Below are 26,884 nucleotides of genomic sequence, written 5' to 3' on the forward strand. Positions count from 1 at the left end.
TGTAAATGGTAGTGTAAAGTGGAGGAGGAATGAAATAACGATGGGGATGAGCATGCATGTGCAAACGTACTGAGCTGCGTTCATTAGTCTTGGGGTCTTCTCTGTGTTTAGTGGTAATTGTTTCCAGTAGTTGATATTCAGTCACTTACAAGATTTGGTTTCTAGTTATACAGGAACGACTGTCTTGAACCTTCATTTATCGTATTTGTGAATGACGAAATTTACTGCATTTTCTTTACTACAGCATTTAATGCAAAAATGCAGAATATGCCATCTTTTGTCTGTGTATTTTTATAAAATTAGCGTTGACCTATTTTACTTGATGTTTATTATTTTTGTTGGGTTTTTTTTTTTTGTTTGTTTTTTTTAGGGATCATAATAAAATTTTGGTGGGTGACAACCGGGGCCGAGTGTTTAGCTGGTCAGTAAGTGACCAACCTGGCCGTTCAGCTGCTGACCACTGGGTCAAGGATGAGGGAGGTGACAACTGCTCTGGATGCTCCGTGCGATTCTCCCTGACTGAGCGGCGCCATCACTGCAGGAACTGCGGGCAACTCTTTTGTCAGAAGTGAGTCATTTTGTGTGCCACCTTTTCACATTGCAGTGCTTTTGTAATGCCCACATCCTGGTCAAAATGTGTTTTTATCTGAATTTGTTTTGTTTGTCCTCAATGTCACAATATGTGGCCTTTATTAGTTTTATTCAGTTAATGTTTCATTTGGAGTGGTGGGATGGCCAAAAATCAATATCAAGGTACAGTCAGACATTGTGATGATTTCATTAGACATCAGTATCACCCATTTGTGTATTCTTTTCAGAGTGAAACATTTTTTAAATAACTAACAAATCCTATTGATTAATTGTGCAAACAAAATGCTTGTTAACACCCTGTTACTCAAATAGATCCAACAGCAGGTATTCACTTCTTTCAAACCAATAAAAAGTCCAGGCTTTAACTACCACACTCCTGCTATGGCAGCCGCTACAAAGACCACACGGCCTCTTCCTTTCCTGCATCACTGTTGGCATCAACTCGCCAATCAGGAAGAACCGCACAGCACTTTGGGCAGTATAGGTAAAGCGGTGGGCTCCATTACTGTGCACAGTTCACATACAAGGCCGGTCATCAAGGTTTTATCTTTAAAACACTTTTGCACAGACAGAAGATCACAATTCCCATTTCCATTTACATGTGCATTTTGGGACATTTTGCATTGTCTGTTTGTATTGTCAAGATTTCAACTAATTTTAGTATACTGGTAAAACAGCGTGATACCTTCGAATTTTAGGACTTTCATTATCTCTAACCTGTGTATCGTGCCAACATTTTTGAATTCTTTACGACATTTTACTTTGTCATCTGCTCTTTGTGTTGTATTTCCGGCCCTGGGCCTGGTTAAAAATCTTGGCACAAAGTCTCGTCTCGCAGGACATGAAAGTAGTTCTCTGAAAAAGTCACGTCCTATCCCAGGATTTTTTTTATTATAATAGACAGATATACAGTAGAATCAAACATGAACCAGGCTTCAAATACTCTTTAGGCCAATCAGAACCATTGTGTAGCTTCAGGCGCAGGGCCGGTGCCACCATAAAGGTGAATTAGGCGCAGACCAATAGTGGTTTAGGGAGCTAACCCAGGCTCCGTACAGTACAGTCGGTTGGCACACTAGTAATGTCTGTTCGTCTATAAATATGTGTTTGTGTGTGGGTGCTAAATAAATAAATAAATGTTACATTTGCGCAGACCAAATAGATTGGGGTAATTTGTGGGCCATGTCACCCTGCACCAAGTCCCACAGACCTGGAGTTTCATCCAGCAGATTCCCTCTTGGTTCTAAAGAGTGTTGTTAGTGGACATTAAAAGCTGCAGGGATGCTCAACACTCAGGTATTGCACAGAATCAGATATGGAGGACCCCCCCATTACTAAAAGAAGCTATTTGAGTCCCGTGCTAATAAAATACTGTAGTGCTCTTCACATTTCAATAATTGAACGGCTGCCACTATTTAAATGTAAACTTGTAGGGCTGAAAGTGTTTTGAAAAATCTTCCATTATTCCCAAATGAAGTGAGTTGCCTTTCTGTTGGGTCTTAGTTTCCTTAAAGTAGGAGCCATGATACTTTCCTGGATAAAAACTGCTTGTTAATGCTTTTCCACTTTCTGTTTCCTATTTGTCCTCATCAGATGCAGCAGGTTTCAGTCCGAAATCAAGCGCTTGAAGATCTCGTCCCCCGTTCGTGTGTGTCAGAACTGCTATTACAACTTACAGCATGAACGCGGCTCAGACGAGAGCTCCAGGAACTAGCGGCATCCCCTCAACTCGCGGAATTATCAGACCCTGCGGCAGTGAGAAGGGCCGGCAAAGCCAAGGCATTAAGTCTTCACCTGCGTCTTTTTTGTACTGTGTATAAAGCACTGATTTAGTAAAAGGGATCACTAAATGCATTCGCCGTTCCTTTGCTTCTGTTCTGTAGATGTGCAGAGCGACTGAGGGGTCGGTGGCGTAGAGCGATGATCAGTTTGTACTTTTCTTTGTTTCCTCCCTCACTATTTCTGCTTTTCTTTTGCTGTCAAACCTTAACTAAATGTCTTCAAAGCAACACTGGCTTTTTAGATTTTAGATATGCAGTACCTCCTTAAACAATGTTTATATTGTAAATACGTACAATGGCCTTTTTAACTAGACAAACTTAATGATTTAGTACATTGTAACTGAACACATTTTCTTTGAACAATATCTGTATAATAATCCAAGTCGCGCTGATTTCTCTCTGGGTGGGTGCTTATGAATGTCGACCTGTTACTTAGAGCACTCTCGTCACTGCGGTTGAAGATTATTTTTTACCTGGAACAATTTGAGTCTTTGCTTGAATTCTCCGTTGCCCACGGCATTCCATTTTTAATTTTTTTCCAACTCCTCTTTTTGTAGAATATATTTTAACTGCGTTTGCAAACTAGACGGTATCGAGTCCAAACTGCAACTTGTTGGTGCACTATTTAAGAGTTTTTATTGCAGTTTATAATTCCTGTTTGTGTCATTGGAGGACAGTGTTCTTTTAAGTATTATTTGCTGCTTTTGTAACAAGATCCAGACTATTACTTTCCCGTCGTGTGTCCCACACCTGCAGCACTGTCCGGCCTCCACAACGCATTATTTGCTGAAGCTCGATCTGCAGACGAAACGAAACGTTGCAAACCACGGAGGCTCACCTTCCATCTTCCCAAGGACTCTCTTGTTTGTACAACTCCTGCGAGATTTGCACAAATGTCAGTGTGTACGTTCGCCGAGCGCGCCGCCGCCACGTTGATTATTCCGTTGGGCGGTGGTGGTACCGCACTTCATGACACGTCCGCTCCTAAGAGGCTCCTCCTTTTGTTTGTTTCACCACGGACCCCAATTAGGACGGCACAAAAGCCCCCCTCGCTTTCAGTACAAACCACACGAGGGCGCTCTTTCACCGAGCCCATGCACTTTGGAGTGTAGCGGCCGATTTCAAAATCGAAAACATGCACTTTTTTCCGTTTAAACTTTGTTGAAATGAGTCCCGTTTGGTGTCCTGATGTTTCTCGGACTGTTTCTAGCTGCAGTATTAAAAAGTGAGCGCAGTTTCATACGTCTATTGGGGAACAAAAAGCCGCCGCCGTAATGTCATGAACCTGCCTGTTTGAAGACGTTGACGTTGCCTTAGCAGTTCTTGTTCAGAGCTCGGGTCGTGGCGCCATCGACACTGACAATCTCCTCCTGCTGTGGGCCGCTCTCATTCTCTTCAACGCTGCTTCAACCTTCGGAGTGTTTGGTTTGAGTTTAGCGCTGTTTGGATTAGCGATGCCAGGTTCTCCGTCAGTAACTGGGTGGGCAGACAGACAGACAGACAGACGACGCCGTATCCCCCTCCTCATGTACTGTATGTATATGTAGTGTGCAATCACAGAGGCTGTCCGCCCGCCCGCCGGCCCGTGGCAGCGCCCACAAACTTCAGATTCATTTTAAACTTTGTGTTTCTCTTTTGTTGCACCTTGTTGTGTATAAACTGCTAAGATCCTTTATGTGCTGTAATGATTTGAAGGAAATATGTCTCTACAGTGAACAAACTGTATAAAGTATTTATGCAACTATAATAATTTTGAACTACTACTTTTTTATTTCAGCAAGTTTTGTTACTTGTTGCATGAATCTTAATTAACACAGCTGACTTTTTGTGTCAGTGCTATGTATATGTTTTTGTTTTTTTGGTTTTGTTTGTTTATCTTCATTTGTTCTTCTCCGTTTCTTTCATGAGGCATTAACTAATAATCCATTACGTGTACAGCAATGAAATGAAAACTGGAAACCTGACAGAACTCAAGTGGAATTTTGTACAATATATGAAAAAAGAAAAAAAACCTGTAAATTCTTGGGTCAATATTTGGTGGTCTTGTGCTAGACTGATGCATTCTGACAGTGCCTAGCGTGCAATATGTGATAGCTGAATGTTCAATGTATACTTGTCTTCAGTGCAACAACTGAAAAGTAGATTAACCCAAAAAAGCCAACTATGTAACTATAATGCAATAGTTCTGGTACTAAACGTTTTTCATTTCAATTAAATACCTGCTATTTACCACCGACTGGCTCCCCTCTCTTTCTGTCCCCTTCGTGACGTCCCCAGGGGCTGCTCGGTTTGATCTTCTCACTGATAAATCCTACGACGTGACGTACTTGTAAGATTTCTACTGCCGATTACTTGTGTCCCGTCCTGTCCCGTCCCGTGTGTTTTATTTTATTGTATTGACACCCACTGCACGCCCAGCCTACCTGGAGAGGGTCTCTCTTTGAACGGCCTTTCCCGAGGTTTCTTCCATTTTTTTGGGAGTTAGAGGCCGGGGGGCTGTTAAAGCCCATTGCAGCACTTCTTGTGTGATTTTGGGCTATACAAGAATAAATTGTATTGTAATGTCTCTGTGTGTCGACGTGTGCCACTAGACCACCTGTGAGGAGCACGCGACACGTAAAACGCCAGCTCTAAGGCAGCCCCCCCGCAGTGCCTGTGCGTCTGTCAGGACGTGTCAACACCCGTTTTCATACACCAGAGTAACTCAAAGTGCGTACGAGGAAAGAAAAACAAATCCGATGAGACGAGAATATTAAAGAATAAGCAACAAAGCAAAAACAACAGAATAAATATCAAGTGGACGAGGAGCGTCTTCATATACAACGTCATGATGTAAGGCTCTAAAGGCGAGTCCAGGATACGGCCAGGGGGGACACAAAATGTGCAGAGCCAAAAAGACCACTCGGCCCCCACTGGCCGTTCTACCTGACGTTACGGTTTCTTCATTTATTCTTCTTTCTTTTCAGGCTTCATATGATAGGATTTGATGAAGGTGGGTTCATGGACAGCTGGGGCACCCACCTTCATACCGTCATCTCAGGGGGCTGCCTGGTGCCTTCAGCAGGTGGTGGTGGTGGCGCAGATCGACGTGAGAGAAGAAGCGGAAAAGACAGCAGAGAAAGTAGAGAGGAGTAAAGATTTAAGACCCTGAGGTATACGATAAGTCTGTCTGTGGCAATGCAGTTTATTAGGAATACAACGACGACAACGTTTATTTATTTAGCACATTTTCATACAAATGATGAAGATCAAAAAAGACAAAAGGCAACACGAATTAACATAGAATAAGAGTAAGGGCCGATGGGCAGGAGGACAGAAAAACAAAAAAACTGCAGACGGCTGGGGTTCTGAGGCCATGAGACCACCCGGCCCCCTCTAGGCTTTCTACCTGACATAAGTGGCCCCCATCAGTCCTCATGGTATTCAGGGTTCACAAGGAAGGACTTGATGATGACGGTCACGTGGACTTCTGGCCTTCAATCCATCAATGTAGGGACATCACGGTGCTTTGATCGGGTAGGTGGGGTTGGCACAGAACTAGGGGTTTAGTGTGGATTGCAGAGCCACCATGACTAATAATAATAATTAAGTGAACATTCAGAGTATCAGGATTAAACGAAGATGAAGTTATGAGAAGGCCATGTTAAAGTAATGTGTTTCTAGCAGTTCTGTAAAGTGCTCCACTGTATCAGCCTGGCGAATTTCAATCAGCAACGTATTCCAGATTTTAGGTGCATAACAGCAAAAGACCACCTCACTACTTCTTTTAAGTGTCGCTTATAAGAAGACCACCATTTGAAGTGTAAGGGGACAGGCATTCTAAAATATGGGAAGGGCCTTCTACGCCATGAGTAGTATTTTGAAGGCAGTTCGACATGACACGGCTAGCCTGGTGTGATGCGCTCAGATTGTCTCTTCCTGTGTAAGCCGCTATGTGGCTGCTGCATTGTCAACTGATAGCAACTGACTGACGTCTTCCTCAGGTAGTCCTGCTAGGAGCTCATTACAGTCATTTAATTGACTAAAAACAAAAGTGTAAACTCATTTTTCAGCGTCTTGTAAAGTCTGACTTTAGATAGATAAACACTGCAGGCCCAGTAATCCGGTTAATATGCAATATGAAGTTCAGGTCAGCTGCTATGAGGCTGTTATGAAGTTGAAGCACAAAATGGAGAGGACTGACCTGTAAATAAACATACAACGTCAGATCGGGACCTGAATATTCATCCTCTGAAACAAACCTCATCCCAGGCAGGCCGGCCCCAAATACCAAAGGCGGATTTCAAAAAGACACCGAAGTGCCCTTCAAGGTAGAGGATAACTGTAAACCTCTGGCTTGAAATAACAAAAGGCCAATGAAGACTCTTTAATAATTAAGGATTTATTTATATGAAAAATGAAGAATAACAATGGCAAAGCAAGGGAAAATACCGAAAGCAAAATGGTTTTATTAAAAAAATGTAATCCGAGGCCAACATTTCCCAATTAAATCCAAAGCAAAAGCCAGAACTCAATAAACCAACAAAATCCAATGAAAGCAACACAAGATGAAACGCACTCCACACCGAAGATGAGGAACTTCTAAAGGATCCAACACGTGAAATATAAAGTTGGAGCAAGGACCCTTGGCAGTGATGTCGTGGTGGGCCTGCACACAGAACAGCAGAAATACTAAATACTGTACTTTGTATACACATAAATAATCCTTCAAAATGTCGAGAATGCTCATAAGAAAAGCAGACATTTAATTTAATTCATGAGGTAGAAGTACAGAAGAAACGAGCGCTTGTGTCAGATATTTGAAATCTCAAAATGTGTGCTTCGGTTTAAATGCCTCTGAGGGTGGTCCGTAGAGGGCCGAGACCACCAGTAACGCACCAGTACTCTCAGCTGTGTGATCAGCAGCCTCAAAATAGCACAAGTCTGGATTACTGATCCCCATTTTTACGAGGTTTTGAAATGCGCCCCCGTTTCCAATTAGGGGTGAACCCCTGGGGTCGGTTGGTGAGGCCTGCAGAACTTCACGTCCTTCCTCCCATTGCGTTGCTCTTCATCGTCGGCGGGTCATTTCCTGCACAAACTCTGCTCCAAAAATGGCTTTAAAAGGAGGGGACGGGGAACCCCAGAAAGTTGATCATCTTGCACAACTCGGCATGAAGACGAGTCAAAACGCGTATCATAGGTGGGATTTTCTCACAACGGTGAGTCAGAAAAAAACGGAAAAAAGTGAAGTGATTTCAAAGCGTTGTTAATTCTTACAAAGACCAAAATGAAAGTAAATCTAAGCCGAGAGAAACGTAACGGCAGCTCTCGCCGGCGCCCCGATCAGCGACTTTGTCTGTCTGTGCTTTCTCTTAAGGTCCAGACGCTGACTGACATTACACGCCAGTGCGGAGCTCCTGCCTGGTGAAGTGAGCTGCCCGCCGCCATTCGGACTCCCGACTCCCTCCGTGTCACTGATGTCAGCTGTCAGGTTTTATTACTCAGAAGTCGCTTGTATTTTGTACCCGAGTTCTTCACTTGTGCAGTTCAATTTTGCCCCCTCATCCTGTGACACTTGTTCAGGGAAGCCCCCCAGACTCACGTTTACTTGATTTTGCTGGCCTTCTTTGTAAGTTGCTTTGGTAAGCAAATAAATGTATGTAGATAAAATTTAAGAAAAATAATTTAGCACCAAAATATTAAGGCTTTTGTTCCGTATAAAATAATCTGAGCAAGTCAGCGGGCACACATGGGTGATGCCACATCTGAGTGCGTGGATAAGAACGCCCCGCTGGTTTGGTCTGTCAGTCCTGTTAGGGGTTGTCAATGCACTGGCAGAAGAAACACAAAAGCTGTTCTTGTGCCCCTCAGTGTACCAGCCATTCAGCTGTGCCCAAAATGTGCCACCTCTCTGTCAGACAGTGCCGACAGTAAAACGCTCAAAGAGGCCATTGATGTTCCTGTGATCAAACCGCGTATTGTCCTTGAAGTTGCTTGGTGTTTGTCACGTTAGGGTCCCAGGGTTGTTGTTATGCCAACCTTAAGAGAACGCCGTGGCTCCCTGCTGTTGCCCTCAGATCCTTATTATGTTACCTTTTATATTTAAGACCTCAGGCAACAAGCCAGAGCACCAGGACAGGAAGGGCAAATGACGTTACGTGTCTTTGATAATAAGCAGAAAATACAGGAGAGCTGGCATAACATGAATGCAGTGGGGGCAAAAATCAGCTCATTGTGCTCAGCCTTGGCATTCGCTCCTGCGTGGCAATCTTCTCCTCCTCTGTGGAATCAAAATGGCAGAGAGAGGCTAAACTTATCCTGTCACACATCAGAGACCGATGGGCCGTCACACAGCAGAGGGACCCTTCTGTTCGGCCTCCACGTCTGACAGCCACTTCTTCCCAGCTTGTTTCAGCCCACCTGTGCCCCCCCAGGCTAGCCTGACCTAAGCCGCTTAATTCCTGCTTTGGCTTTTCATCTTGGGGTGGAGGTCTGATCTGAGAAATGGATTGCCTTAAGTATTTCTACGTTGGACATTAATAATAAAAAAATATCAACCTATATGGCAGATTTTATTCTCTCCGTTACTCACACTTGCCCGCAACACGCACATTGTGAATAAACGTAGAGCATCACAGCAGAAATTTCAAAAGTACGCAGCTTATTTGTTGGATTACTAGCCAGCCACCACACTAGTGGTCTATGGCCGCCTTGTCATCTGCTTTTTGCTAATGGTGGGCTGGCATCCTGTCATGATGGTCTTCTTGTTTTGTACCCGATGCTTGCCAGGTGAGACTCCAGCTGCTCAGTGACGCCGAACTGAATAAGCGGGTGAAGACGATGGATGAATGGATCGGTTTATAGCTGGTCACCCTTTACTGGGCTATTTCTATAGACACTCCCAGTGCCCTCCGTCACGTTTGGGTTTCTTATTTTTTTTTGATGTACCCTTCTGCTCCACAGTTTAAAATTACAAATCAGACGTGACTAAAGCACACATTGCTCACTTTCTTTTAAAGGGACTTGCATTCATTACAGTCACAGCATGTGCCACCACCCCAATTTCAGGGCACCATAATGTATCTGCCCTTGCTGTGTCCCAAACATTTAATTCTCTGTTGCGTATCCACAGCACACGATGACTGCGTCACCAAACGTAACAAACTTCACTCAATTCCAGATCCACCATCCTGCCCAATTTCACCTTTTTTTTTTTCTAACCGGATATAACGTGTGTGTTTGTTGATGAGGGAGTCCATTTCGCATTTTAGAGATGTGCACATTTGCCCACTGATGAGCCAAATCATTATGACCTCCTGCTGCTCTTCCATGTGTGGCTAAAGCAGCTGTGACCGCTGAGGGATGGACTCCTCCACACCTCTTTAAGATGTCCTGTGTTCTCTGGCACCTGCGCATTAGCAGTGGATCCTCTAACTCCTGTAAGTTAGAAGGTGGACGTGCTGCAGATTGGACTTGTTCTACCAACACATCCTCCAGATGCTCAAATGGATCAAGATCCTGGCAATTTGGAGGCCTGGGAAACACCCTGAACTCTTCCTCATGTTCCTCAAACTATTCCTGAACAATTATCCTGCTAAAAGATGCCACTTCGATTGGGAAATACCGTTGCCATGATGGGCTGTGCCTGTTCTGCAATGCTGTTTCGGTAGGTGGTACACGTCAAATTAACGGCCAAATTAAAGCCTGGACCAGGGTTTTCCAGCCCAAAGCATCACACTACCACCACTGGTTTGTCAGGTAAATGAAGCAGATGTTCCCAGCCGTGGCCGTGATGCAACAAATGATAGGATTCATCATGCGACCTTCATTGATCCAACGTCCAGTTCCAATGTTTGCGTAGCCATTGTAGGCACTTTCAGCGATGAAGAGCGGTTAGCATGTGGACTCCGACTGGCCTGCTACCCCTGTAGCCACCACTCAAACTCACTTTCTGAGCTTTGTGCCTGTTTTTGTTTTTTTAACCAGACAGGGTAGCCTCTGTTCACCTCCTGCATCAATAGTCATGGCAGCCAAACATCTTGTCATTGGTTCTTGGCTTTCACCTGCTCAGACCACTGCTGGAAGTCGCTCTCCAAGATGCTGTGACCCAGTGGTCTGGGCCCTTGTCACAGCCGCGCAGGTCTTCACGCCTGTCCGTATCTTCTGCATTCAGAACGTCAACTACAAGTAGCCAGCGCCAGCTCAATGTCTAACAGCACGTGCCACTGATGTGACATAGTCGACGTCATTTGCTTCATACGCAGGTGGTCAGAATGTTTTGGCCCCCACTATATGCTTGGTTAGATAGATATAGATGGGGGGTTCACTTGATAGTTAAATAACAATAAGAAGAACAAACCTGTCACAAGTCACAAAGACGCAGGTCTCCACGGCCCAGATGTCCGCCATCCCAGAGGGCCTCCTGTTGGCATGTCGGCTGGCATGTGCCACTCAGCGGTGTCTGTGGTTCACCGGCTCTTACTTTTCTTAAATTCGTTATGGCGGACCCTGAAGAGGCTTTGATGTGAGGAGGCTTTATTGGGGGGCCGAGGTTTAAATTTGAAATAAAAAAGCAGACAGTCAGAGGAGGCCAGGAGAGCAATGACACAACATGTAAAAATAAAACTCCTTCTTTAATTTCTTTTTTACCAGGTTTCAGTGTTACATGTCAAGTAAGTCCCACATTTCATAAAAATAATTTAAATGCAATAAACAGGATATGTTTCTTATAATACCAAAAATAGCCTAATTTCCTTCATATTGCCAAAAAATTCCTAGTAAGAGTACAATATTACATTTTCTCTAATTATTTCTCTAAATTAAATATATATTACGTTAGGGACAATCGTAAATGGGATCAGACAAAGAAATGAGAAGAACGCAATGACGGCTCGGAAAGACGCGGCGTGTTTGTGACCCCCGGCTCCCCTGCTTTTGCCGTTTTCGCTTGTTGGTTTTTTATTTTTAGTGTGAAGCCTGGTGATGATCTTGTAACCACAAACAGCTACTTAAGCTTAAAGACTGGACTTTTCACATTATATTTAGCTAACAAATAACAGATTATTATTATTATTATTATTATATATATATATATATATATACGTTCTAAGATACGTTTAAAAATGTCTGGATTTTAAGTTAACTGCAAGCTACAAACAAAAGACCTAATTTCTGAACAAGACGCAAAGAATCTCAACAAGGAACGCGTCAAATCGTTGCGTAATGTTCACACCCGATCCACCGTCACAGGTCTTTATTGTGATGTTCAAAGGAAGCGCCTCGTCGTAAACGTAGACAAGAGTGAAATGCTGGAACAAAGGCCATCCTCCTCTGTATTAGTGGATCATTTCACTAATAAAGTTAATTCAATTGTTCCTAAAAGACACGCATCATTGTTTCAAGTAAACATAAAACCCAAATGTGTACGACAACCTTTGTTTAAACTCCGCAATCCTTCAAATTAAAGCAGAAGGTGGGCCGGGAAGACCACTACCGGTGGTCGATGGCTTAACGTCTGTTGCTCGTCTGGATAACTGGCCCACAGAATGCAAATCCAGACTTTCAAGCTGCTACAATCAAAGATGTTTTATTACTTTAGTTTGCATCTACGGTGTATTGCTTTAGCTCCCATCCATTCCGCCCAAATGTAACGATACGACGTTTAAATTTACCACGTATGCAGAATCCTATGCAGGCTTTGTTCAATTTAACTTATTTGGTACAAATAAGCTTAGAAGGTTAACACAACAGCATCACTTTGTAGTGTGAGAAAATACACTAAAACAATCGAAACACAAATGGGTGAAATTGTAAAAGCAGCCCCTTGAAGAAGTTCGCTGCCGATAAGTCGCACGACAGGCAGAGGAGGCCCAAACAGTCCGGCTTTATCACACAAACACATCATTGACACGCAGGGCGACAAACATGGAAACTAAAAAAAAAAAAACTAATACTGACTAATACGAACAACTGGACACACAGCACAATCACTTGGCTGATACTGAACTGGTCAGATAAGAGATGCCTCCTGCCTACGTCTGATTTCCTTGAAAAGCCGTCGGAATGTTTGCTGCACTCTTTGGATAAAATTTACAGGAGCAGGTGAAACTCCAATCCTCAAATGAGGAAACTGTGACGGACAAAAAAAGGTCAATTTCTGGTTTGCGTAATGGAGAATTTAGCTTTGGGCACCTGTAACCTCACACGTTATTTCCACTTAAGTAAAAGCAGCACATTGCATTTCATTGTCTACATTACATTTGTGATGCAATCTTTGCTTTGCGTAAATTCCGCGCTCACTCATTTTGCATTTTGTGTAACGACACGATTAAATTTACGTTTGTGGAGAGGTCTGCGTCATTTCATAGGTGGATTTTATTGTGCGTACAGTGTATACACGAACCATTTTATACAGTACAACACTGATGTACAACATGAATATATGAACTTTTTTCATACATTTGTACTTTAATTTAATCTAACTGTAATTTAACCAAATAGCTTTATCTAAAATTCAGCCCAAGGACAACATGCTAAGTGTGTTAATGAAATGAAGTTGCTGTCGTGTTCTTCAGCTTTCATAACAAAAATGTTTCCTATTTACTGAGTTGCATCATAAACAGGAAACCTTTTAATTTCAAGTACATCGTATTGTTGATCAGAAGCGCTTGAGAGCTAAGTGAGGCTTGCTTTTTTTAATAATAGATGTTCTTTGTTGTTCAGTTTAGGCACAATGGAATTAAACTCATTTTAAAATCAACATTTAACATTAGTTTGTGTCTTTTAACTTTGGTCATGGGAATGTCCAGCTACTCGGTCAAACGGAATCATCAGCAGTTCATTTCAACTGTAAGACCGGTTCAGATTCACGTGTTTGACCCGCAGCACAGAACGGTCTAACCCACCAAACACTTGGAAATGGCGCACGGCCTGCTCACTCTCGATGTGGACTTTGCACCCTGAATCACACCACAGGAGTTTCCTGCGAGACAAGAAACATGACGTTAATTTGTTATAGCGGGGTGCGAACATGTGGGCCCTCTCAATGGCTGGGCAGGATTGGGTAACGTAATGTTGACAGATGGTGGGCAGGCAATTAATGGCACTGCTCTGCTTTTTTTGATGTGGTAGCCGGGCAAACTGGTCAGGGATGTGATGAACTCTGTGAAGACCATCTGAACACAACCCTCTTGTGAGGTCAGGTAAGATCTCTACTTCTTGGGCATTCCTCAGACAGATGAGGCTTGGTGGACGTGACGCAAGGCTTGATGGGAGTTTTTCCAGAGCACTCTGTCTACAGGACATTGAAGTGGGTGGACTAAAGGATTACTAACCTCTGCTCCTCTGGCATTCCTGTGACATTGGTTTTAATGGAGTGAAGTTTTTCACACGCAAGTCGTCGTGTGTCACCAACTTCCAAAACGCATAGCAAACTCGACATTTTCGATTCCCTTTCATTGGTCATTCTCTAGACCGCCTTTACAATGTTAAAAATGACTTAAAACAGTTTGCCTTCTTGACAGTTTCACGTGGGTACAGCCATTGATGTTTTCTTCACTCCTTGCCCACTCAACTTAAAATTGGTCATATAACTGTGCATTTAAAAATGGCAGATTGATTAACGTTAGAGTGTCGTAGGTGAATGTGCAGTCTCCTCCACTCTGCCGTTTCTGTTCAGCGTGCCTTAGCGCAGTAGTGTTCCCTTATTTAAAGTTCTGACTACATTTAGAATAGTTAAATTATTTATATAATTTCATACCTCATATATATATGTGTGTGTGTATATATATATATATATATGCATTTGTTGACATACCGGCTAGAAAAGACTTCATGTGATTGCCGCTAGCATTTGGAGTTCATAACACATTATTTTTATGCAGAAGCAGGCAGAGAAAATCACAGGAATGCATAAAAGCACCAGAAAACGCAGCGCCCCAAACGTCCCCTGCTAATTACAAAAAGAAAAAAGATGCCTATGTTAAATACACAGACGTTTTATATTCACATTTTAACATTGATTAGTTATCGTGAAATGTATAGTATGAATTCCAAAACTAAACATCAATTTTCCCTACTTTAAGGAAATATTGCACTGCTCGTCAACGAGTCCAAGCACATTAAACCAAACCCCGGACTCGCCCTTCATTAATATTTGGCAACAAACTTCGAGATGGTGTCTCCCACTACAAAGTTTAGAGCGGACCGCTAGGTACAAAGTAAGGCTACCATCGGCTCCTACGGCTCTGCTCGCCAGGAGTGTATTTACACCTGTTGTGCAATGGGGTGAAGACGGAGGACGGCAGTCTTGGGGTGCCGCTGGTCCCGTGCCCTGATCAAGACTCCGTGGTCATACAGCGCGCCTTACTGTACAGCTTCAACAGGGGGGATCATCCCTCTCTCCGTGAGATGGGATTTCAGGGTGTTGAAAATGCTTAACTGCTGCTCGGGCTGCAGAACCATCAGCTGCTGCAACACTTTACTTGGGTTGGGGCCCCTAAAACCAAGGAAACGATAAAGAAAAAAAAAAAAACATGAAATAAAACTGAATTACGGTTTGATAAAGCAATGCAATGAAAGTAACCGGGCACACGTAGGAGGGAACGCATCAGCCATTCATTTTCAAGAAGGGGTCCTGGCAGAGGAGCATGAGGTGCCACTGGCCAGGCAGGGGTTTGAACTCAGGACCCTGGAGCGATAGGGTAGTAGTGCCCACCAGTCCGTCACTGTATACCCCGGAAGGTAATCCGAGTTTATAAAGTCAATTAAAATAAGTTTTAGATAAGAAATGATTCAACTTAACTTATCTTGTTAAGAGCACCTCCACTTCCCAGCCAGTGGGCTGTAAATATGTACAAATATAACATGAACATGAAACACAAAGAGCTCTAGAAGTGGTCAAATGGCCTCCAGGCCGAGGCAGCTCCACTTTTATACTGGTGGGCTGAACACTCCAGAGTGTGGGCGCCCAGTGACGGCTCTGCCTCCCTACTGTAGTTAAATAACAAAATTCACTCTTTCATCAGTAAAAACAAACGATTCATAATTTACAATTAATGTTTTCACCTGATAAAGCTAGTGATGTATACGTGAACAAATGTTGCCATCAAGTACTGGCAGTCAAATCGATCCATGATGCCACCATGACCCGGAATCGTATCTGCAAAATCCTTAAAATAAAAAAAAACAATTTTTATTAAAACTGTGATGCATGAAAAACATTTGTATTGATGAATTCTGCTACAAGAAGAAACTATGAATTAGAAATCAGATCGTTTTCTGGAGCTGCACAAGCTGCTCCTGTTCTACCATCGCTGTTCGTTGTTCAGATCTGTTCAAAATGGCCAATGGTATGCAAACCTGCTTCATATTTTGATTTTCCGGAGCAACTCATTTACATTTATTCACTTGACGGGTGCTTTTATTCAAAGTGACTTACAAAAGAGGTCAACATAATCAAGTAACCATCAGTCTGGTGCACTGTTTAGGAACAGGTGTTAGAGGACAAGCGTACAAAATGGATCATCATAAGTGAAGAGCTCAGAACCAAAGAGAACAACACAAGACTAGTTCATCTCATCTTTGTTACAAGAACCTGTCCAAACCAAAATCAATGAGAAAGAAGAGGAGAGTCTTCAAATGTTTCTCTCAAAACACACAGAGGGAGTCAACAGTTTGGATGGAGGTCAGCAGCGAGGTGCTACACATGAGAAGAGTCTGGATTGAGATTTGATGCCACGCTGAGGTGGTATCATCAGACTTGTCCATGAGCAGACCTTAGAGGTTGAGAAGGAGCACCAGACCTCACAAGTGTCTCAACATACAGTACATGGGTGCTAATCTACTGACACCTCTGTTGGAAACCAGTGGACTGACATGAAAAGAGGAGAGACATGTGTCCATCTCAGCTGGTGAAAGACAAGACATGCCACTGCAGTTGGAAACATCTGCAGCAGCTTGTTAGCACTTCTGATAGATGCAAAAGCCCAGACATTACGAGACCACTGCCTGGATTAGGAGCTGTGCTACATACTCTGTCAGATACAGACTGATCTTGTAGATGTTATGCAGAGTAAATCTGCAAGAAGAGAAAGCTGCAGTGATGGTTAGTGAAGGACAGCTGGTCAACGATCACCACCCCAAAGGCTGTATACAGACTTGGTGGGTGTCAGCAATGGCGAGACCATCTGAACACATATGGGAGTGCTGAATAAACAGGCTGGCTAGGATAATAGGAAAGTCCATCTTTACCAAGTTGAGCTGAACATGGAGCCCTTCATCCTGGGTGAGATATCAGTGAGACATGCTGAGATTCTAGCTGGTACTGTGAGATACTCAGGACTTAGGGGTGGTACACAGGGAGGCTGTAGGTGACTCGTTCATGTGCAACAAATTTTTAAAAAGTATTCAACATATACTATGAATATGCACGCCTCCATATTTTTAACTGCTATGGTCATATTGAATGAGGTTATGTTTAAACTCGCCACAATTCCCAAAATGCTCATCTGATGTACTGCTTTTTTTCTAGCCAGTCCATGTTAAGATTTCACAAGGGTCTCACCCCGGTGCATATTTTTAATTCTTCTGTTTCCTTTTTTAATCTGACCTTTCTTAATTTGTCTATATTTGTTTGTTAATTAACGGTGTTTTCTGCCTTCACCAAGTAGATTTTCTTGGATGATGGGCCTTAGTTATGGTGCTGTGAAGTGGATACATCAGAACTATGTAACTAACGGAGCACCTTTTTGTATCTTTTATATGTTTTTAAACAAGGGTTTAATATTATTAGTTCACTCAAGCATCTCACTCTGCAATATACCAGGCATGACTTGCCAAGAGTAAAACATTCCTGCTGCACATCAATTCCTGCTTTTCCTAGTAATTTGGCTTCTGTTGATGGTCATTGCAGGGCACAATTTTACAGGAAAACAGGGTTCAATTGAAAGAGGTAATTAGTCGAAATAAGGCGAATTCTGGGTATAAATATAATTTCATCCTGTAGCACATCTTTCAAAAACGGCAGCTTCAATCAAATGTGAATGTGATGCTTTTATCTGTTATACAGTTTTGAGGATTTAAATCAAAAGCAATATACCCTGAACTGTGGTTTACTTTACCTCTTTATGGACAGCATTGACATTGACAGGCTGCACCTTTATGAGGCCCATGCAACAAATTCAACATTTTAACAGGAGTGCATTATGACAAAATGACAATTATTGAGATTATATTTGCAATTAACAGTACAGTGAAAAATGTACCTTGTCTTGTCAACTGCATATCCTGTACCGTATAGTGCAGTGCAGCCATCATTGTGCAGGGAACCACTTAAAATTTAATATGAAAATATTACTAATGTTTCTTTTTTATATTTGGGTCACTGTTTTTAAAAAGTAAATACTATATATATATATATATATATATATATATATATATATATATATATATATATATATATATATATATATATATATATATAGCCATCATCACCACTAACCATTCAAAAATGTAAAATATGGGAATGCCAAATTGCGGTTCTGTTGTATTAAGAAAACAAATGTTGCATATGTATGCAACAATTAAAGCACATGATGATAAAAACGTAAGTGATAGTAATTTATTTAAGATTAGGATTAAACACAACCTAATAGTTCTGGTGTACTGGTATATAAAAGCATTACATGTACCAATATTATTACTTGTATATTGCAAGCTCAAGGAGTATTCCGATCGTAGCAAACTGTTACCTGCTGCCGCCAGACTCAGTCTTTGAGCAGCGGCGTCCCCGTCCATTCTGGCTCCTAGCATGGTGGAGAATCACTATATGCATCTACCCAGGCTGCCATTTTCTCTCCTTTGTTGTCATTTCCCCCAACTTGTTCCCTTCCTTGTCACCAAGCACACACACACAGCATGCCACTCCCAAAGCGGCCCTCACCTTCTCACACTGACATCACAAAACGCACCACAACTGCCAGCCGTTCCTTGTTTCTTCCTCTTGTGTCACCTTCCCCATCAGATTACCCATAATGCCCTTGATATCGTGTGAGTCATAATTCATGTACATCTTTCCAAACATAAAGAGTTAGGTTACATTTCAGACAAATTACACTTCATTCAAATCCGACTTACTTTAATTTTGAAAGCTCTTTTGAATCCACTGGCAAAAAAGCCACCAAAAGGACCTATAAGTGAGGCAAATGTTGAAAGAGCAATGCTGTGGATCTGAAATGGGTACAGCTTCACTGTTTTCTGTAAATAAATAAAAAGATAAATTTAATACCAAGTCCATTAAGCACCCTGGTAATTCCCCTGCAAGCTAATACCCCCTCGCTCAAGACCCCACTCATCTGCCTTGCCTATCACAAAAGTTCTTTTGCTTTACACATTCAGCTAACACACACCATTCATTAAGTGGTGGCATTTTTCCTTGCAGGTCTATACTTGTAACAAGTTAGACATGTTTGTTCATGAAACATTAATGAGATTACGTCTCCTTTAAAGTAATTATGGACTACTTTTGCAGCCATGCTGAGCCTAATTATAAGCACATATCAAAACCATCTCATTAAAATGCCCACTGCAAAAAACAAGGTAGAGCAGAGTCTTTCATCTTTTGTCAGAGAAGCCCTGGTTGTGGAGGAAGTGGGAAGAACTCTTAATAAGAAGCCACCATGCCTAGCACTGTCTCAAATTCCCATCAGTGACCCAGTTTTCTTTAGTCCCCTGCCCCGTGACACCTTGCCAGTGATAATGGCGATTATGAACTTTTGTGGCATATTGAGATGTTACCATACTAATTAAAATGCTGGTAACTTTGGGGATATGCATTAATATGGCTCAGAATTAAAATGAATTTTAATGAAGGATTGGGACATTGCAGAAAATGCTCTCTTCTTCCGAAAATCATCTGCCAAAAAGCTCAAAAACAATGTCACATTTCACATCTTAATTTCAAAATCTGAAATGAATAAAATATTTCTTACCCATCTCAAGAGAGTCCTTAGTGGCGATGGGAGTGTATACTCTTGCAACACAAACAGTTCAGAAGGTTCACAGGAAACTGCAAAGCTATTTGACTCACTGTATTCCACTGGGCAAACAAAATATGTGTACTGAGCCAGGAGATATGCAAACTAAAAGAGAAGGAAAAATTCACAATGGCCTTCAGAGTTCAAACTGGAATGCTGTTTACAACACAAATCTGTAAGGACACGCACTCAGACAGGTTTAGCACTCAGTTGACACAGACACACTGATGGCCCTAATACTGTCCCTCAACATTTTCAACTAAACAAGCAATGAGAAGTCAAGCAAAATGACACCTTTTATTGGCTAACTGAACAGATTACAATATGCAAGCTTTCGAGGCAGCTCAAGTCCCATATCTTGCCTGAAGACGGGGCCTTAGATGCCTTGAAAGCTTGCATATTGTAATCTGTTCAGTTAGCCAATAAAAGGTGTAATTTTGCTTGACTTCTCAATGTATCCATAATGGCTAATACAGTACAACACACTTCAACTAAACGTGCAAATACAGAACTTCAGTTAACTTCACCTGGTTATCTTTCAACTAGAACTTTGCAGTCTGGGAACACTGCATGTGACCTAAAAAAATCTTCAAAAAACGGAAAATCTGGAAAGTCATTTCAGCCCTGTATTACTGTGCAGAATTATGGACATTGTGCCCAAACCATGACTATTTGGGTCACCACCCAAAGCATGTGACTTTTAGGGAGGACAGAAACACATTATTCACATATGACGTGACTCAAAGCACACCCTCTTTTCATTTAGTCATTCTACACATAACAATTACATGGAAGGGCAGGAAATGTAGAATCAGTTAACACCAGAATCCCTGAAGCCTATGAAAAAAGTCGTAATGCCAATCGTCTGTATGTTGCAAATGTGTCAATCAGAATGATAAATGGGGGAAGACCCGGGATTGAACCTGCAATCTCTTGATTTAGAAGCAACCTTCTTACCTCTACACCAGCCAAGCAGACATACCTAAGTTGTGTCGATTGATATTTGGGCTTCAGTTTTTACACATTGAGAGCAACATGTAAATTGAGTAATTTCTTTTTCTTCGATTATATTCTTGAATAAATGTGCACTTGTTTTGTTATATCTTTTTTGAAAGTGCTTATTTGATATCTGGACTTCAGTCTTCACACATTATATACTTCATGTCAACATTTTGTCAATTATTACTATAACATGAAAAAAGTTTATGTTTTAGTCACGTGAACATTTCTTGCCTCAAACTTCCTGTCATGCTACATTTACACAGACCATTGTAGACCTGGAATGTATGTATTCCAAATAAAAATACATTATCTACCTTATACAATTCCAGACACCTCACACCAAGATAAACAGACTTGAGCGCCGAGGATTTTGAGTCCGACTTCAGCTGCGTTGGTGGAGGATGGAATAGCAGGCTGCTTGTGCTGATTGACACATTTGCAAAACAAAGACACTGATGAAGATGTGCAAAGGAATTTAAGGAGGCCAAACACTACGACTTTTTTCGTATGCTTCAGGGATTCTAGTGTTAATGTAGAATCAGCTACAGAGCAACATGGACAACATACAGGCTTGGTCAGAATTGTGGCAAATGAAATATAATGCAAGCAAATGTAAAATATTACATGTAGGAAATAAAAATGTTGGATCATAATATGCAATGGGAGGTCTTAAATATAAAAATACACCTTATGAGAAGGACCTGTGGGTCAAAGTGGACAAATCACTGTCTAAATTCAGACAAAGTACAGAAGTGATCAAGAAAGCTAACAGGAAGTTAGGTCATATAGCACAAGGTGTGGAGTACAAGTCAACGGAGGTTATGTTTAAGTTATAAAACAAACTTGGGAGGCCTCACCCAAGATATTGTGTTCAGTTTTGGTCCCCATATTACAAAAAGACATAGCAGCACTAGAGAAAGTCCATAGAAGAGGCCGATTCCAGGACTGCATGGTATTAGCTATGAGGACAGTTTGAAGTAGTTGAACCTTTTCAGTTTAAGAAGATAGAGAATAAGTGACAAGATTTACAAAAAGTTTTACAAATTATGAAAGGAATTAGTACAGCGGATTCAGGCTGTTACTTTAAAATGAGTTCAATAGAAAAACTGGGGCACAACTAGAGATTCGCTAAGGGTACATTTCACACAAATGTTATAAATCTTTCCTTCACTCACAGAGCCATAGACACATGGAGAAAATTATCAAGTGGTGTGGTAAAGAGTGGGACTTTAGGGACCATTAAGTGGTCTTTGTTGGGTTCTTTATTCAATAATCAATATGCCAACATGTCTTTTGTGTTTCCACGTCAGTTAAGAAAGTAATTAAAGCCAACTGCTGCTAATCAAATACACCTTATTGGCTGAAAATCAGAAAGTGTTTCTACCGCCATTTAAAGACTGAAACATCAGCAAGTTGCTCGGGTCTTTCAGGTTTGTGGAAAAATCAATGACAATAAAAAAGACTTCAGCAATAGGGAATCCATTTCCAGACGTGTTTATCCATTCCCGGGAATTCGGGAATCCTGCATGTCATTCCCGGGCTTCCCGGGATGACACAGTGCACGGGCATCTCACATGTGAACGGTTTTAGAACGACCGACACTTATTTTTAATAAAACTACTGCAGTATGTTGACACCAATAAAAGACTAACCTTATCTACAAGCAGTTCATGCTGTCATATAAGTACATGCATCTAGTTCAGGGGTGCCCAATGCGTCGATCGTGATCGACCGGTAGATCGCAAAGGTAGTGCAGGTAGATTGCATTTCATTTCCAAAAAATAATTTTTAAACATTAGTCTGTCATATATCCTCCCTATGGCATTTGCCACTTGATTGACATACAGGGCGGCCAGTCTGAGATCTCTTCTCTTCTAACACACTGGTCATCCTGCACGCACGATCAAACACGCGAGCTACTGCAAAACTCCTGCTGTGATCTAGTTAGCCTTCCAATTTATATCGACTAAAGAAGGGATTTAAATGAATTGTTTGGGGAGGGTATGGGCTTTATGTGTAATTAGATGCATTTTAATACTGCTATTTTACATTATTACAAATTTTTATCCATTTTCATGGGTGCCATCATGCTTTTGAAAGCAACATACACGGTTCTGGCCATGGGAGTCGGCTGCATGGTAAATTACACCACCACTGTAAAAGATGACAATGCACACTTAAAGCCAACTGAACTTTTGGATCAACTAATAAAATGATCCATGATAGCTATTGCTAAAATATATGAAAAAATAAAAATGAGTGAAAGGGAAAGAATCAGAATATTTGGAATGGTTAAATCAAAGTCCAGACAACATCCTATTGTGATGTTGTGGTAGCACATTAGAAGAACTGTGCTTAAACAAATAGGAGTTGAGGCAACAGACTAAGGAGAAGTTGGGCAAAACTCCTTCAATACGATGTAAGAAAATGATGAACTCATAAAGAAAAAGATAGTGAAAAAAATGTCCAGGTGGTACTGGGTTAACAGCCTCTTCTTTGGCGTTAGCAAGATCGTCTGAGGAGGAGTAACAAAAGCACACACAAGGAGAAGACTCCTACGTCATATCTGGATAAACTTGCTTCTATAGATACGGGCCTAAAGTACCTACACCAACTGAACAAATGCTATGGATGTGGGACTAAGGACTACTTCAGGCAAGCTGATTTGTGTTTTCAATTAAATAAAACAATGTGATGTACTTTAAATGTGATGTGCCAGAGAGTACAGAGGTGTTGCATGTTGTTTGGACATGTAAGTAAGAGGTTTGCTGCACTCTTTACATGTGTGTCCCTCATATTAATAAATCATTTTGTTAACATAAGACACTTTTGTTCAGCCCATGTCAAGAACCTCAGTTAAGACGACTGGGTCTATTGCCCTCTGTTTTTTCACAATGTTATTCAAGTATGCAGCTGTCTGCTGAGAAAGTTTCTTTTGACTTGGCCACTCAAGACAGCTGGGATTGTTAGAATTAATAATACTAATACTACAGTGAAGACTATAAATAAAAGATCACCAGATAATCATTACTTTGTACTCCGCTTAACAATGCACCAATGTATACTTCTATTAAGTTACACGTGGAAATTCTAATGTCATGTTATGCTTTTGGAAACATCCATTTTCACATTTTTTCTTTATTATTTTAACTATTATGTGTTATTAACAAACTCTGTTTTGTTGTGGGTGCCACCATTTGGTGATGCATTAGTTCATGGCCATGGCTATATCATATCTGTTCTCAAGACCCAATGTAAGATTAAACAAACTATTTATGATGGTGGCACACATCATTTGGTATACAAGTTTTGGGATGAAAACAAATTTAAAAAATGCGTATGTATTTATTGATTTAGTTTTGATTAGGGACTCTTGAATCTTTAGTGACAGGAACTCTTATTCTTCACTATTTTTTCAAACAACATTAACAGATTTGATGCTCCCCAATTTGATTTTCTGGCCACTGCTTTGATTATTTTTTTCACTACTTGTTTTGTGTGCTCCCTTTGTTATTAAGTGTTATTAGGTCATCTACTGGTCTCTGACCAGATATTTTCTCACCCGGCTACCTTATTTGACAAATTATCGCGATTTATTTATTGATTACTTAACAGCAGCACATACTTACTAAGAACCCAAAAACGACAGTTGAGAAAAATCCTCCTATGAAACCTTCCCAGGTCTTCTTGGGAGACAACTGTTTAAAAAGATATAATGACAATGAATGAGAGGTTTATGTGCAGTATAGTCTGATATACTGTAGAATTCTTTTTGAAATTCTAATCCATAAATAATTATAAAATGAAATAGTTGTAGACTGAAGTTACTTTAATCAACGGTGTCCTTCCAAAGAAGAATCCAAATAAGTAAGCCATGATATCATTGCAGATGACAATGGATATTGGAACGATGAACCTGTGGAAATTAAAAAAGACATAAAGCTGAACATTCCTTGAATCATGCTCCTTAATTTGGAGAAAACATTTTTTTTTTTAATTATGTTTCACCACTATTTATATAGGATGTGGGTTATGCTATCAAATGTAATAAAAATAAAATGTAATAAAAATACATATGGCAAAAATAAGAGCATTAACCCCCAATTGTTCAGCATCATTGAACATGATCACTGTAATAAAGATCAGACAACATTCTTCCTTCATTGACTGAACCAATTTTAGGGTCACTGGAAGTCCATGTTTACCTTGTTGTCACTGGTCACAAGGCAGGCTCAACACTGGACCAATCTCTCCACCACACTCAGTAAAAGAAGACCAACAAATTGAACCTGTGGGCTGTGGGAGAGTTGAAGACCCCATGCAGATAGTCACAATGCCCAGCCTCTTACAATTTGATATGATAGGTAAATATTCATTGCAATCTGAAAACTCAGTGACTTTGTTATTTGTATATGGTAAAAGACAGAACATTATATGTCTACACCACCTTCAGATAACAAAGTTTACAAAAATTTACATAATATGGCATGTCCCTTAAGAGTCTGCCCTGGGACCGTCACTTTTTCTGTTTTACTTTGGTGGTGTATAGTATATACTGTAGTATAGTATAGTAGGTGACTGTGTGATATTCGCAGATAATAAAAATTGAACAATGACATTGAGGAGGCACCAAAAATAATTCAGAAAGTCCTGTACAAGCCTCAGAACTGGGCAAAGACTTGAAAAAATGCAGTTTAATTTAGAAAACTGCAAAATGCTACATGTGAGCAAAAAGAAAACCAATTAAAAACACAAGATGGGAGACATTCTCCTGAAAGAAGCAAACTTTGAAAAGGACTTGGGGGTTTATGTTGACACTACACTTTCATCATCTAAACAATGTGCAGAAACGATTAAAATGAAAACAAAATGTTAGGTTATATCATTAAAACTTTTGAATATAAAAACAAGGACGTTCTATAATGCACTAGTGAAGCCACATCTGGAGTACAGAATCCAGTTTTAGGATGGATTAATACTGGCAATTCGTTCCTTGCCAAAGCACGTTTGTCCACATGGAACCTTGCAAAGTCGATGACTAGTGTGATCGCTCCGTGCCAGACCTACTGTACCGTACCATGGCCAGCATGTAAGCAATGGGCCCAAGCACGGTTTAGTCGCATTCACTAACAGTGTGATCGCGCCTGAGCACAGAAAACAGACTTGACGTCAATGATGTAAAGAGTCATTTCATTCAATATGTTTTGAGTTAAAAACAGGTTTACCTTACACATGAACATGTATTGCAGTTGGCAAGAAAAGCTGCAAATTCCACCCTTAACATCATTTTCCACCTTACAAATCTTCTTGTACGTGCAGCATGATTAACTGCAAAACACTGCCCTGCACACTCAATAAACCTTTAAGAGGGGAGAACGTTATCCTGCCCTACATGGCACCAAAACAACCACAAAATAAGTAAAATCATTTTGACATGCATGCTGTCACACCATGTTCGGAGCTTGTTTTGGATTTACACGAAGTTGCATGGTCATGACAAAAGTGTGCCCGTGCCCAGAACATTAAGCACAATGTGAGTGCTTAGGCATGGGGAGTACACCCTTAGTCATCATGCTACAAAAAAGACATAGCAGCTCTTGAAGTTGAGCAGATATGGGCAACCAAATTGATCCCAGGTCTTAAGGACATGTCATACTCTGTCAGACTCAAAGAATTAGAGGAGAATGCATGAGGATCTAATCCAGCTCTTCAAAATTCTCAATGGCATCAAAAAAGTAGGTCCATCAGAATTCCATCAACTTCAGGGTGAATCATGTACTTAAGGACATCAGGAGAAACTAAATGGAAGTGCATTTACGACACAAGCCAGAAAGCACTTCTTTACACAAACCGTTTTGTGAATCAAGAACAAACTACCAAACTATTAAATTGAAGCAGAGACCTTGACAACATTTAAGGACTACCTGGATGAGGTGTTGGGAGAGCTTATAAATGAGGTTAATGGACTGAATGGATTCCTCTCATCTAGCTTCTAATGTTCTAAATAACATAAAATTCCCAAACCTGTCCAATTGAATTTTGGAGTCAAAGTAGGCTGAAGCATTGGTGGCAAGGCAGAAACCAGCCCTGGAATGGGCACTGGTCCATCACACTGCCTACTCACCCACAACACACACTCACCCACAACTACAAGGAATCAAGTTGTCAGAGCTAAATGACCCGACGTATGTGTTCAAGACACGTGTCTTATACACAACATGTTTCTTACCAGATCATTCCTTCAAACAGATTCTGAATGACAAGATGGGACTGAGTAACCACAATCAATAAGGTCACATGGGTCCAAGCAAACTGCAAAGTTTCAAAACAGGATAATTAGTCTTAAATAAAATTCCAATTTTCATAAGTTGAAATTAAAAAACCAAAACAGTTCTTCTATGACATCCTAGCAATTTTAATAGCCCATTCTGGTTATTAAATACATCAAAAAGCAATGAAGCATAACTTGCAAATCTAATATTTATCATCATTTAT

General features: G+C 41.0%; 2 protein-coding genes across 8 annotated transcripts in view; one reads left to right on the top strand and one right to left on the bottom strand.

Moving 5' to 3' along the window:
* wdfy3 (WD repeat and FYVE domain containing 3) overlaps positions 1-4,606 on the top strand; it is a 335,886-nt gene extending 331,280 nt beyond the window's left edge. For all 7 annotated transcript variants that reach the window (XM_039758522.1, XM_039758515.1, XM_039758516.1 and 4 more), the window contains 2 exons: positions 371-568; positions 2,185-4,606. In XM_039758522.1, coding sequence (XP_039614456.1) covers positions 371-568; positions 2,185-2,305 — 319 coding nt within the window. In that variant the 3' untranslated portion in view covers positions 2,306-4,606. The remainder of the gene's footprint in view (positions 1-370; positions 569-2,184) is intronic.
* Positions 4,607-10,968: 6,362 nt separating this feature from the next.
* The window catches only part of cds1 (CDP-diacylglycerol synthase (phosphatidate cytidylyltransferase) 1), a 90,973-nt gene continuing 75,057 nt past the window's right edge, over positions 10,969-26,884 (bottom strand). The window contains exons 7-13 of the mRNA XM_039758525.1: positions 26,619-26,701; positions 24,218-24,305; positions 24,019-24,087; positions 19,343-19,492; positions 18,489-18,608; positions 15,420-15,523; positions 10,969-14,850 (exon numbers count right to left, since the gene is read on the bottom strand). Coding sequence (XP_039614459.1) covers positions 14,718-14,850; positions 15,420-15,523; positions 18,489-18,608; positions 19,343-19,492; positions 24,019-24,087; positions 24,218-24,305; positions 26,619-26,701 — 747 coding nt within the window. The 3' untranslated portion in view covers positions 10,969-14,717. The remainder of the gene's footprint in view (positions 14,851-15,419; positions 15,524-18,488; positions 18,609-19,342; positions 19,493-24,018; positions 24,088-24,217; positions 24,306-26,618; positions 26,702-26,884) is intronic.

The sequence above is a fragment of the Polypterus senegalus genome, chromosome 7, assembly GCF_016835505.1.
Source record: "Polypterus senegalus isolate Bchr_013 chromosome 7, ASM1683550v1, whole genome shotgun sequence".
Lineage (NCBI taxonomy): Eukaryota > Metazoa > Chordata > Cladistia > Polypteriformes > Polypteridae > Polypterus > Polypterus senegalus.